At 35.9% G+C, this 13,897-nt stretch overlaps 1 protein-coding gene across 1 annotated transcript; it reads right to left on the reverse strand.

The window, feature by feature from the left end:
* Nucleotides 1–5,179: 5,179 nt before the first annotated feature.
* LOC116409493 (ABC transporter F family member 4-like) lies at nucleotides 5,180–8,418 on the reverse strand. The gene is made up of 7 exons (XM_031898144.1): nucleotides 8,291–8,418; nucleotides 7,280–7,327; nucleotides 7,090–7,177; nucleotides 6,422–6,492; nucleotides 6,112–6,153; nucleotides 5,929–5,970; nucleotides 5,180–5,708 (listed from the first exon to the last, which is right to left on the reverse strand). Exons 1-7 carry the CDS (start codon nucleotides 8,373–8,375, stop codon nucleotides 5,305–5,307), a joined length of 780 nt encoding a protein of 259 aa, XP_031754004.1. The 5' UTR covers nucleotides 8,376–8,418; the 3' UTR covers nucleotides 5,180–5,304.
* Between the last annotated feature and the right edge of the window lie 5,479 nt (nucleotides 8,419–13,897).

The raw sequence follows: 13,897 nt of genomic DNA on the forward strand, positions 1-13,897 counted from the left end.
ATAGATATAAAGCTAATAATGTTAGTAGAACCTCGCCAGGTGCTGAAAAAAAACATATACATGATACAACATTAGAGTCAAAAGATATTTCTACCATTTTATCTTGTATTCTTACATATAAACATGATACAACATTAGAGTCAAAAGATATTTCTACCATTTTATCTTGTATTCTTACATATAAACATGATACAACATTAGAGTCAAAAGATATTTCTACCATTTTATCTTGTATTCTTACATATAAACATGATACAACATTAGAGTCAAAAGATATTTCTACCATTTTATCTTGTATTCTTACATATAAACATGATACAACATTAGAGTCAAAAGATATTTCTACCATTTTATCTTGTATTCTTACATATAGTCCACAGTATGATGCGATTAAGAGGATCATAGATAAAAACTTAATCATCCTTAAGACAGATCCGACCTTAAGATTTATATTAGACAAAGGGCTTAATTTTGTTCCTAGAAAAACTGAAACTCTAGGAAAAAAACTATCCCCTAGTTTAATTCAATCAAATAAATCAGAAAAAACATGGCTATCTACTCAAGGCATGTTCGGCTGTGGTTCAAAAAGATGCATTACATGTAACTTTATAGACAAAACGAATAATTTTTCTTCAACAATTACGAAAAAGAGCTATCAAATAAAACACTATATAAATTGTAATACTAAATACGTTTTATACCTTTTGACATGCAAAAAATGTTGCAAACAATATGTTGGTCAGATGAGCAGGAAATTGAAAGAACGAATTTGTGAACATATCCTAAACATCACTGATGAAAAAATCAAACACATCAGTGGCTAGGCATTTTCATGAATGCTCCAATAGATCATTGTCTAACCTTTCAGTCATAGGCACTGATAGAATTATCCCAGGTCCCAGAGGGGGCAATATTACTAATGCCCTTATTAAAAAAGAAACCAAATGGATTTTTTACCAACACACAAGACAACCGGGGTTTAAATTAAGACTACGATGTATCTTTTTATGTATAATGAATGAAACTGATGTGTCTTTAAGTATCCATATAGTCTGACCAGTATCTCTAACTTCATTGTATTCCTTATGGATACTCCAAATACACATCCTTTCAAATTTTTGATCTATTATAGCATAAAATAGATCTTATTCATATGTTTCTTCTATATAGTGCTATTTTCTCTATAATGGGTAACCATTAGACAATGATCTAAGAAACAGAATAATAATCAAGGAATAAATAAACTAAGAACTATGCTCTATTTAACGATATATAAAAAGATTTTGTATATACTATTCTACGGAATCATGGCAGATTCCTAAACTATACTGCTTTAACACTTGTGCCTTTTTTCTCACAATGACAACTGTCACTCAATTAACTTTGATTAACAATACATTGTTATTGGTTGATTTTTCTTTTAAAGCCATTGGCTAATTTTGCTTTAAATACCTATAGTTTGTGAATTGTTATTCAGCCTATGATTAAGTACCATGTAGGTATGAAATGCGTAAGGCTTTGTAGCATTATGTGTTAATTTAAATAAACTTTTTTGTTTTTACTTCATTCTCTGAGCTACTGCTGATTAGTCTTTTTTCATCTATATCCGGAGTGCCTGCCTTTCATTTTTGGATTTCCTATATGGCTCCCTTTAGCTGAAGGTCTGGGGCATGAGCACCCGGGCCATTCTCTACTATGGGTGAGATTCTAACTATTTTTACTTAAGAGCATATGTTCCCTTTTTGTTTTAAAATTATAACAATTGTGAGACTGACAGCTTTTTACATTTCACCATTGTAAGTAATTAGATGAAATGTGATTGGCTGTTGGTGCCTCCACCCACATTTTCTAACCCTGAATATATAGTCAGCCAGTGACTTACGGTGCAAAGTTTGGAAACCCTGACATAAATAGTGTGAGAAAGGCAGCATTTTAAGTTTAAACCAAAAAAATTCAATAGGTGAAGTCTGATTGGCTGTTGGTGGCTCCATACACTTTTTAAAACCTAAAAATGAGAATGGCAGCAGGTTGAATTTCCCCATTGAAAATCAATCATTAAAATCTGATTGGCTGTTGGTGGCTCCACCCACTTTTCCTAACTCTGAACCGCAGTTGCCTGATGACTAGCTCTGCAAAGTTTGGGGACCTTAGTATTATTGGTGTTTGACAAAGTGTTAAGTCATGAAACATGTCAGGCCCTGGTCAGTACCTTTTTTTTTAATTTTATTGGATTTTAACAATTATCCAACTTAATCAATACCGTCATTTTAAAAAGTACAGTATCAAACGTGGAGTTATACACTTGTTCGGTAAATTATGAATCAGATAGATAAAAGAAAAATAGAACAAGAAAAAGACAAACCCGTAATTCAAACTATCTATCCGCTGTCAACTGTCCGCCGTCGATTGCTAATTTTAAATGATAAGATGGAAATTTTCTAAAAAGGGGAAAGGATTTCCAGGCAAGAGAGAAGAGCAACAGTATGCATAATCCCATATATAGCCATATGGTTATGTCATTGTATTATGTTTGGGAACACTCACATATATTTTAAATATCTATAAGTATAACCTGACTAGTTACCTGGTTTGGCATACCACCTTATTTGAAATTACGTGATTGAGCAGACTTAGTTATGTTAAGTTGTCCATGTAAGTAGACCAAGGATGCCAGACGGCCCAAAGTTTCCTCCTGGTGTGTCAGTACCTTTTTTAATTGAATTTTAACCACTTTGAAGTATAAAGTCTGGGTTTTGTTGCCATGGCCATAAGTTGTTCAAGTATTATTGGTGGCTTCTCATAGGGAATGATACTTATAATTTGACTCTAGACCATAATAGCCCTTTTGGTGGCTTGGGCCATAGTGTTGGGGTATGAGGGCTGTGTGTCTATTTTAGCTTAAAGATGGAAGGAAGCGCCAGTTTCCAACCAGCATCTCCAGTATTGAGATTAGGATGTTAATGCACTGGTTATGCACAGCACTTGTTTTGTAGCATGAACTATATTTCTGGGCATTCTTTGCCATCTCAATAGGCATTTGCTAAAGCTCTGATTGCGTTTTCTCACTGAATTAAATCCAGCATGGTCCATGAATGTGGAGCCACAATATAAATTATATGGGCAGAATAGATCTGTAAGTGTGCATAAGATATGAAACCATGTGGTAATATTTTAATTAAATTAATATCTGGCATATCATCTGCCGTTATTCCTGTATATATATATATATATTTATATATATGTAACCCTTATTTGGCTGTATATATAGACCAGCTAGATAGGCATTTAGAGCATGGGGTACATAGGACTCTAACACACAAGATGTGTGCAAAGTAATTAAAAGAATGGGCGCCAGAATGTTCTTTTGCAGTAAAACAGAACTTAACTTGTTTAAATTTTGTTTGAATAAGTATCTGGTATCCTTAGGATGTATACCTTTGTGGTCATGGATCCCAAACAGCAGACAGTGGTTCAGGGATAGGAACTAACCTGATACCTGTGTCTTAACAGCGGTCCTACACTAAGGCAACAATGTCTAAAAGGAAGAATACTTCCAGCTAATCTCTCCTGGTTGGAGCCAGAAACTACTCTTTCTAACTAGACTAACTATCTCAATTTCCTAGAAAGTGCTAATCCTCATTTAAGGGTCCCTGTTCCCAGACTTCACTAGAGTCAGATGTGATCTCTAGGGTAGATGGCTTACTGGGGCCCAGTTGATCCCAGGCTCAGTGGAACTCCACCTGAGTCAACAAGAGAGGAGGATCCACCCCTTTGCAAAGCACTATATTAGAATGCTCAGGGAGTGGGTCTACCTACAAACCAATAAGGCACGAAATACTAATTGCAAACTAGATATATGGGTCTTTGCCCACTAACAAGGAGAAACAGGAAATGCTAGGGTTTAAGCCATAGGGGCATATTAACCCTATGGATCCCTATATATAGTATTCTATAGGATCTGACATATCAAAAAAAAATGTTCATATCTAAATGAGTTATTTTCATAAATAGCTATCACAAACCAATTTTATCATAACAATGTACCAATAACTATTATTATTATACTTTTAGTAACTTACGTTGTGTGCCATTATTATAGGGGACTACACTCATAAAGTAGACATACTTTATTCACTAAGCCATGCTGGCACAGCTTGAGTGAACATCAAACAAATGAAACATATACAAAAATGTTTTAGATTTACAGGTATGGGACCTGTTTATCTTGAATACTTGGGACCTGTATTTTTCCAGATAAGGGGTTTTTACATAATTTGGATTTCCATACTTTAAGACAACTAAAAATAATTTAAACATTAAATAAACCCAGTATTATTGTATTGCCTCCAATAAAGATTAATTAGATGGGATCAAGTACAAGGTTGTTATTACAGGATAAAAGGAAATCATTTAAAAAAATGTGATTTATTTGAAAAAAATAGTCTGGGAAGATGGCCTTCCAGTAATTCGGGGCATTCTGGATAATGGGTTTCTTGATAACAGATCCCATGCTGTTCCACTGGGTATCATGGGAGCACTGATAAACCATCCAGGTGATGAGTAGGTCACAGGTCAGATTTACGTGTTATTCTTCACATTAGATCAAATTAAATGTGTCCAATGTTTTAAACATCTATCTTTATTTATCTATCCTAATATCTATCTGCATATAAAGATACATTGTCATATAGATGATAAATAAAGATAAATAGATCTATCTTTATCTATATTTATCTGTCGGTCTATCATCTATCTGAAAATCTATCTATCCTGTTTATCTACACTGTACATGGCCTGGGTAACATATGAGAATATACAAATCCCAACATTTTAAAATAACTAGGTTCTTACTCTAAACAACAGAATCTAAAAGCCTAAAAACTCTAAATGAGTGAACTAACCCCTTATACCCCAAATTCTGCTAAAAATATTTAACCTTGCCCAAACCATACCCCCTACTCTAGCATGGTGTTGCACTAGCATTCAGACAATTGTAAATATAAGATCAGGCAATTTACTTAGAAAGAAAACAGCATCTATATTTATTTTGCAGTAATATTTTTTTATTAGTACAATATAATATAAAATGTGCTTAAAAACTTAAAAAAAAAGCTTCAGGTTGCATTGTATCAAACCTGAGTGTAACTATGGGGCCCGTGGGCCCTCCCACCACCCACCCCGCAGGCCCCTTAGTTACACTACTGTTTCAGCATTTTCCTTGAGGAAAAACGTGTGGGTCCTGTAGTAATCTGGAATAAGGGACTACTTTTTCTCTTTTATGCTCTGCCCACAATGCTCACATTTTCATTTCTTGTCATTGTTTTTGTCTTTCTTTGCTTTCTTTCTACCTTTGAAGATAGACTTCAACCACTCTTTCTTTTTCTTGATACCATCTCTGGTATCAGTTTTGCTGATTTTCTTTTCCTCAGCATTTCCATATTCCTCACATGGAATCTGTTCTTCCTCTTTCTCACATTTCTCATTAGGGAGCTGTTTATCCTCTATCTCCAATTCATCTTTAAGTTTTTCTCCTTCTACAGGGACTTGTGATGTATTCTCTTCCCCAGAATCCTTTATATTTGCCTCTACCTTCTCTGGTTCCTTCGTTGGAACAGAGTTAGTTATCTCTTCCTCTTCAATGACATTTGGGATCTCTTTCCCAGCATCCACTTTAGTTGACACTGAACTTTCAGCTCTGTTATGGCCTCCTGTAACATACATAGTAATTAAACCCTTATTCATAGAGGCCCATCTATCAACGTTATCATTTTTGTGGTTTTAGAGGTTTTTAAAACCATTAAAAATCTCATATTCTCTAAAACCACAAATTGATTTATTAAAACACCCTTTTAAAAAAGAAAAGAAAGAAAAACAGACATGGAAAAAGCGCCAAAACCATAAATTTTTAAATTAGATGATATAGATTACCTTCAATTATATACACGGTTTTTTCAGGCCCAGTGGATGTCTCTGTGGATAAGGAAAAAGGCAGTGTTACCATTGTGCCTCTTATAATGAAAATCATACATTCTAAAGAAAATGTCAAATGTGTGTGGCTTCACTATTTAGGAGTAAGTACAGAAATATATGATAGATGAGAGAAGTGATTACCATCAATGACGATAATTGACCATTTCATCCCATTCGAAGATCCTGCAGGAAAAAAAAGTAGAATTTGACTCTTTCTCCTTCTTTAATATATTAATTTGATTAAAAATATTGTGACAAAAATCGGACAAACCATACCTATACCTCTAACCTATCCCTATATATCCCTCCTTATCAATAACAAATGAATCAAAGACAGTAATATTACATGTTTTTCTTTCAAATGAAACTATGTAAACTGCTATTACTGACCATGTTTAATAAAAAAATATTGTGACAAAAATCTCTGTAAAACCCAATAGGTTTATCTTACCTGCTGATGTGTTCCTCTCCTGCTTTTCTATATCTTCCACAATTCTATCCTTCAGCTTTTTTAGCTGCTTACTGTTAATTAGAAAAAAAACAGAAAGGAAAATTAAAATAAAACTGATATATTAATCCACCCTCACAATCTAAACCATGCCTTCCTCTCATATAAGTTATATAAGATATAAGACATAAAATAAAAGGAATTCTTGAGGTGGGAAAGACAAATGGAGGGGATAAACCTAACTGACGGTCCCACGGGACATTGGCATGAGACGGGACTGAAACAAAAATAAAAATCTATAGGTCGAACCCGGATCCCGGAGAGGAGTGAATAGAGGCACCCCACCCGGTTTAGTTTGGTTTCAGCTTAACCAATCATAACACATTCTCTTTTTGTACCCATTTTTTTATTTTCATTTACTGCCTTCCGGCAAGTCAGGACTCTGAGTTGCACACCTTCCTCCCCAACCTCCCCGTCCCACCCCTTTTTCCTCTCCTAAAGAATGATTTGTAAGAATTATACTTCACTAACAACTGTATAATTTATTGATGTAATCATACATAACTTTACCTATCAATGAATGTGTTATGGAACTTGTTACTCTCAATAAAAAAGTTAAAATTAAAAAACTGATATATTAAACAGTAACCCATTTTTGTCCCAGGACTCACCCAATCTTATAAAGCAGGACGATAATGACAGCCGCAGCCACCATTCCAAGAACTGCTTGTTCCATTGGTGGTGTTGTATAAGAATCTGCTGCATAAGGAAAAAAAACATTAGTAGCGCCTCAATATTCAGATAGACATTAACTGCACAATATTAATGCGATAATTATATAGGGGTAGAAAGCAGACTTACCAGTTGCATTGAATTTCTCACAATCTTTAATCATTTTATGTTGAGATTCTGAATGAAAAAAAGTTGAAATAAAGTCAAACTTCTGCAGTGAAGCCAAATTTACATTAAGATCCTTTGCTAACGGCTGATATTTCCTTGATTTCTTTCTTTTATTAATATTAATGGAAGAAAAACTCAATGCATTTCAAATTGCATTATGTTGCCTAATTTATACAGAGATCCCTTATCTGGAAACCCATTATCCAGAAAGTTCCAAATTACAGAAAGGCCATCTCCCATAGACTCCATTTTAATCAAATAATTCAGATTTTTAAAAAATAGTTTAATTTTTCTCTGTAATAATAAAAAAGTACCTTGTACTTGATCCCAACTAAGGTATAATTACCCCTTATTGGGGGCAGAAAAGCCCTATTGGGTTTATTTAATGGTTAAATGATTCCCTTATTGGGGGCAGAACAGCCCTATTGGGTTTTATTTAATGGTTAAATGATTCCCTTTTCTCTGTAATAATAAAACAGTACCTGTACTTAATCCCAACTAAGATATAATTACTTCTTATTGGGGGCAGAACAGCCCTATTGGGTTTATTTAATGGTTAAATGATTCCCTTTTCTCTGTAATAATAAAACAGTACCTGTACTTGATCCCAACTAAGATATAATTACCCCTTATTGGGGGCAGAACAGCCCTATTGGGTTTATTTAATGGTTAAATGATTCCCTTTTCTCTGTAATAATAAAACAGTACCTGTACTTGATCCCAACTAAGATATAATTACTTCTTATTGAAGCCAAAACAACCCTATTGGGTTTAATTACTGTTTAAATATTTTTTTTATTGGCAGACTTAAGGTAGGAGATTCGAATTACAGAAAGTCCTCTTATCCGGGAAACCCCCAGGTCCCGAGAATTCTGGATAACGGGTCCTATACCTGTATGTTCTTTGTATTTAAATCTAGATCCCATCTGACCAAACAATATTGCACCTAAACTGAGTAGGTAAAATTCTTACCATTCAGATAATTTGTAGGAATTCCATTATTATTGTGAATATAAGAAAAAAGTAAAATAAAAATATATAGAATAAAAAAAGCCATGTTTACACTCTGGTTGTCAGTGAAAACAGAAATGTATTTGTGATGTTCGTGTGGCTGCACTGGGGGGGCAGCGAAACATCTGGGCATTGTGACATCATCAACACTGGGAGGAGACAAACTGCCTCTTATCAGTTAAATCAATTGAACATCGTGACATCATCAACAGTGTAAGCGGATTTAAAAGTGGGGGGAGCAAAACAGGCTTTTTTACTGGACAACTGAACATCTTTATTAATAATAACAATGTCACAGTGTAAAAGGAATATGAAGCTGTTGATAACAATAAGTGACAGGCCTTTCCAGGAGATTATTCTTCACTTTAAAGCCCAGTCACATCTGCCCCAATCATTATTCGTTTTCTAAAGGCTCAAACTAATTATAGAATAATGTTGGGTTGAAAAACCCAAATACGGTTCTTCCACTTTGGCTCATTCTTCCGCTTCTTCTTAGAGCCCCCCATTTTCTAAACGCTACTCCTCCTACAGTTTTAGGGGTACAACACCCAAACTCCCCACACTTCTTCGCCCTATAGCAGAGCAGGCTGCTTGAGCTTTTCTAAGCGATCCCGTCCCCCGTCTTTTTGTGGCGCCGCTCTGAACCCCCCAATTTTCCCACTGACTTTGAATGGGAAGATTTTCAAACTGCTGCCACTTTTACAGCTTTGAAGCTGCACCCCCAAAACTTGAATAACATAATCATGAGGTCACCCCAAATGAAACAGCAACAACAAGGGGCCAACAACAGCCAATCAAATTTCACCTATTGACTTTTAATGGGAATCTTATAGCTTTGTGGCTACACTCCCCAAACTTGAATCACATAGTCATGGGGTCAGCCTGAATGAAACTATGATGGTTGTTGGATGCCCAAAAGTGGGCAGAGCTGTGAACAGCCAATCAGATTTTACCTAATGGCAAAAATCCAACCTGCTGCCATTCTCACAGTATTAACCCCATGGTCCCCAAACCTTTCATAGTTGGTCACTAGAGGACTGTAGTTTTAGTTTTGGAAAGTGGGTGGAGCCACCAATAGCCAATCAGATTTCATGTATTGAATTTTATTGGTTTGATGCCAGGGTTCCCAAACTTTGCACAGTCAGTCACTGGGTGACTACGCATTCAATGAGCCACCAACTAATCAGATTTTACCTTGATTTTCAATGGGAAAATCCAACCTGCTGCCATTCTGACAGTATTAACACCGGGGTCTCCAAACTTTTCACAGTTGGTCATTAGGGGGCTGCAGTTTTAGTTTTGAAAAAGTGGGCGGGGCCACCAACAGGCAATCATGTTTCACCTATTGAATTTTATTGGTTTGATGCCAGGGTTCCCAAACTTTGCACAGTCAGTCACTGGGTGACTTCGTACTCAAGGTTAGAAAAGATGGACGGGGCCACCAAAAGCCAATCACATTTCTTTCATTGTTTTCAGTGAGGAAATTTTAACTGCTGCCATTCTCACATGTTTAATTTCAGGGTCCCCAAATTTGCACAGTTTGTCACTGAATGACTACGTTCCAAGTTTAGAAAAGTGGACAGGGCCAACAAAAGCCAATCAGATTTAACCTATAGACTTCATACATTTAAATTTAAACTGCTGCCATTCTTTAAATATTAATACTAAGGTCCCCAAACTTTGCAGAGCTAGTCATCAGACAACTGCGGTTCAGAGTTAGGAAAAGTGGGTGGAGCCACCAACAGCCAATCAGATTTTAATGATTGATTTTCAATGGGGAAATTAAACCTGCTGCCATTCTCATTTTTAGGTTTTAAAAAGTGTATGGAGCCACCAACAGCCAATCAGACTTCACCTATAAACTTGGAACGTAGTCATTCAGTGACAAACTGTGCAAATTTGGGGACCCTGAAATTAAACATGTGAGAATGGCAGCAGTTAAAATTTCCTCACTGAAAACAATGAAAGAAATGTGATTGGCTTTTGGTGGCCCCGTCCATCTTTTCTAACCTTGAGTACGAAGTCACCCAGGGACTGACTGTGCAAAGTTTGGGAACCCTGGCATCAAACCAATAAAATTCAATAGGTGAAACATGATTGCCTGTTGGTGGCCCCACCCACTTTTTCAAAACTAAAACTGCATTCCCCTAGTGACCAACTGTGAAAAGTTTGGAGGCCCCGGTGTTAATACTGTCAGAATGGCAGCAGGTTGAATTTTCCCATTGAAAATCAAGGTAAAATCTGATTAGTTGGTGGCTCTGCCCATTGAATGCATAGTCACCCAGTGACTGACTGTGCAAAGTTTGGGAACCCTGGCATCAAACCAATAAAATTCAATACATGAAATCTGATTGGCTATTGGTGGCTCCACCCACTTTCCAAACTAAAACTACAGTCCTCTAGTGACAACTATGAAAGGTTTGGGGACCCTGGGGTTAATACTGTGAGAATGGCAGCAGGTTGGATTTTTGTCAATAGGTAAAATCTGATTGGCTGTTCACAGCTCTGCCCACTTTTGGGCATCCAACAACCATCATAGTTTCATTCAGGCTGACCCCATGACTATGTGATTCAAGTTTGGGGAGTGTAGCCACAAAGCTATAAGATTCCCATTAAAAGTCAATGGGTGAAATTTGATTGGCTGTTGTTGGCCCCTTGTTGTTGCTGTTTCATTTGGGGTGACCTCATGATTATGTTATTCAAGTTTTGGGGGTGCAGCTTCAAAGCTGTAAGAGTGGCAGCAGTTTGAAAATCTTCCCATTCAAAGTCAGTGGGAAAATTGGGGGGTTCAGAGCGGCGCCACAAAAAGACGGGATCGCTTAGAAAAGCTCTGCTATAGGGCGAAGAAGTGTGGGGGGTTTGGGTGTTGTACCCCTAAAACTGTAGGAGGAGTAGCGTTTAGAAAATGGGGGGCTCTAAGAAGAAGCGGAAGAATGAGCCAAAGTGGAAGAACCGTATTTGGGTTTTTCAACCCAACATTTTTCTATAATTAGTTTGAGCCTTTAGAAAACGAATAATGATTGGGGCAGATGTGACCGGGCTTTAAAGTGAAGAATAATCTCCTGGAAAGGCCTGTCACTTATTGTTATCAACAGCTTCATATTCATTTTACACTGTGACATTGTTATTATTAATAAAGATGTTCAGTTGTCCAGTAAAAGAGTCTGTTTTGCTCCCCCACTTTTAAATCCGCTTACACTGTTGATGATGTCACGATGTTCAATTGATTTAACTGATAAGAGGCAGTTTATCTCCTCCCAGTGTTGATGATGTCACAATGCCCAGATGTTTCGCTGCCCCCCCAGTGCAGCCACACGAACATCACAAATACATTTCTGTTTTCACTGACAACCAGAGTGTAAACATGGCTTTTTTTATTCTATATATTTTTATTTTACTTTTTTCTTATATTCACAATAATAATGGAATTCCTACAAATTATCTGAATGGTAAGAATTTTACCTACCAAACCCAATAGGGTTGTTTTGGCTTCAATAAGAAGTAATTATATCTTAGTTGGGATCAAGTACAGGTACTGTTTTATTATTACAGAGAAAAGGGAATCATTTAACCATTAAATAAACCCAATAGGGCTGTTCTGCCCCCAATAAGGGGTAATTATATCTTAGTTGGGATCAAGTACATGTACTGTTTTATTATTACAGAGAAAAGGGAATCATTTAACCATTAAATAAACCCAATAGGGCTGTTCTGCCCCCAATAAGGGGTAATTATATCTTAGTTGGGATCAAGTACAGGTACTGTTTTATTATTACAGAGAAAAGGGAATCATTTAACCATTAAATAAACCCAATAGGGCTGTTCTGCCCCCAATAAGGGGTAATTATATCTTAGTTGGGATCAAGTACAGGTACTGTTTTATTATTACAGAGAAAAGGGAATCATTTAACCATTAAATACACCCAATAGGGCTGTTCTGCCCCCAATAAGGGGTAATTATATCTTAGTTGGGATCAAGTACAGGTACTGTTTTATTATTACAGAGAAAAGGGAATCATTTAACCATTAAATAAACCCACTAGGGCTGTTCTGCCCCCAATAAGGGGTAATTATACCTTAGTTGAGATCAAGTACAAGGTACTGTTTTATTATTACAGAGAAAAAGTAAACTATTTTTATAAATCTGAATTATTTGATTAAAATGGAGTCTATGGGAGATGGCCTTTCTGTAATTTGGAACTGTCTGGATAATGGGTTTCCGGATAAGGGATCTCTTACCTGTATAAATTAGGCAACATGATGCAATTAGAAATGCATTGAGTCTTTCTGCCATTTATATTAATAAAAGAAAGAGAAATCAAGTAAATATCAGCCGTTAGCAAAGGATCTTAATATAAATTTGGCTTCACTGCAGAAGTTTGACTTTATTTCAACTTTTTTTCATTCAGAATCTCAACATAAAATGATTAAAGATTGTGAGAAATTCAATGCAACTGGTAAGTCTGCTTTCTACCCCTATATAATTATAGCATTAATATTGTGCAGTTAATGTCTATCTGAATATTGAGGCGCTACTAATGTTTTTTTTCCTTATGCAGCAGATTCTTATACAACACCACCAATGGAACAAGCAGTTCTTGGAATGGTGGCTGCGGCTGTCATTATCGTCCTGCTTTATAAGATTGGGTGAGTCCTGGGACAAAAATGGGTTACTGTTTAATATATCAGTTTTTTAATTTTAACTTTTTTATTGAGAGTAACAAGTTCCATAACACATTCATTGATAGGTAAAGTTATGTATGATTACATCAATAAATTATACAGTTGTTAGTGAAGTATAATTCTTACAAATCATTCTTTAGGAGAGGAAAAAGGGGTGGGACGGGGAGGTTGGGGAGGAAGGTGTGCAACTCAGAGTCCTGACTTGCCGGAAGGCAGTAAATGAAAATAAAAAAATGGGTACAAAAAGAGAATGTGTTATGATTGGTTAAGCTGAAACCAAACTAAACCGGGTGGGGTGCCTCTATTCACTCCTCTCCGGGATCCGGGTTCGACCTATAGATTTTCATTTTTGTTTCAATCCCGTCTCATCCCAATGTCCCGTGGGACCTTCAGTTAGGTTTATCCCCTCCATTTGTCTTTCCCACCTGAAGAATTCCTTTTATTTTATGTCTTATATAACTTATATGAGAGGAAGGCATGGTTTAGATTGTGAGGGTGGATTAATATATCAGTTTTATTTTAATTTTCCTTTCTGTTTTTTTTTCTAATTAACAGTAAGCAGCTAAAAAAGCTGAAGGATAGAATTGTGGAAGATATAGAAAAGCAGGAGAGGAACACATCAGCAGGTAAGATAAACCTATTGGGTTTTACAGAGATTTTTGTCACAATATATATATTTTTTTTTTATAACTTCTTTTTTTATTAAACATGGTCAGTAATAGCAGTTTACATAGTTTCATTTGAAAGAAAAACATGTAATATTACTGTCTTTGATTTATTTGTTATTGATAAAGAGAGATATATAGGGATAGGTTAGAGGTATAGGTATGATTTGTCTTTGATTTTTGTCACAATATTTTTAATCAAATTAATATATTAAAGAAG

The sequence above is a fragment of the Xenopus tropicalis genome, chromosome 3 (genome assembly GCF_000004195.4).
Source record: "Xenopus tropicalis strain Nigerian chromosome 3, UCB_Xtro_10.0, whole genome shotgun sequence".
In the NCBI taxonomy this organism is placed as follows: domain Eukaryota; kingdom Metazoa; phylum Chordata; class Amphibia; order Anura; family Pipidae; genus Xenopus; species Xenopus tropicalis.

Excerpts from the sequence above, each read along its gene's own strand:
- LOC116409493 (XM_031898144.1), bottom strand. The coding sequence starts at position 8,375 with ATGGCTTTTTTTATTCTATATATTTTTATTTTACTTTTTTCTTATATT. Across the intron at positions 7,178-7,279 it reads TGAGAAATTCAATGCAACTG|CAGATTCTTATACAACACCA; the intron begins GTAAGTCTGCTT and ends TTCCTTATGCAG. Across the intron at positions 6,493-7,089 it reads GTCCTGCTTTATAAGATTGG|TAAGCAGCTAAAAAAGCTGA; the intron begins GTGAGTCCTGGG and ends TCTAATTAACAG.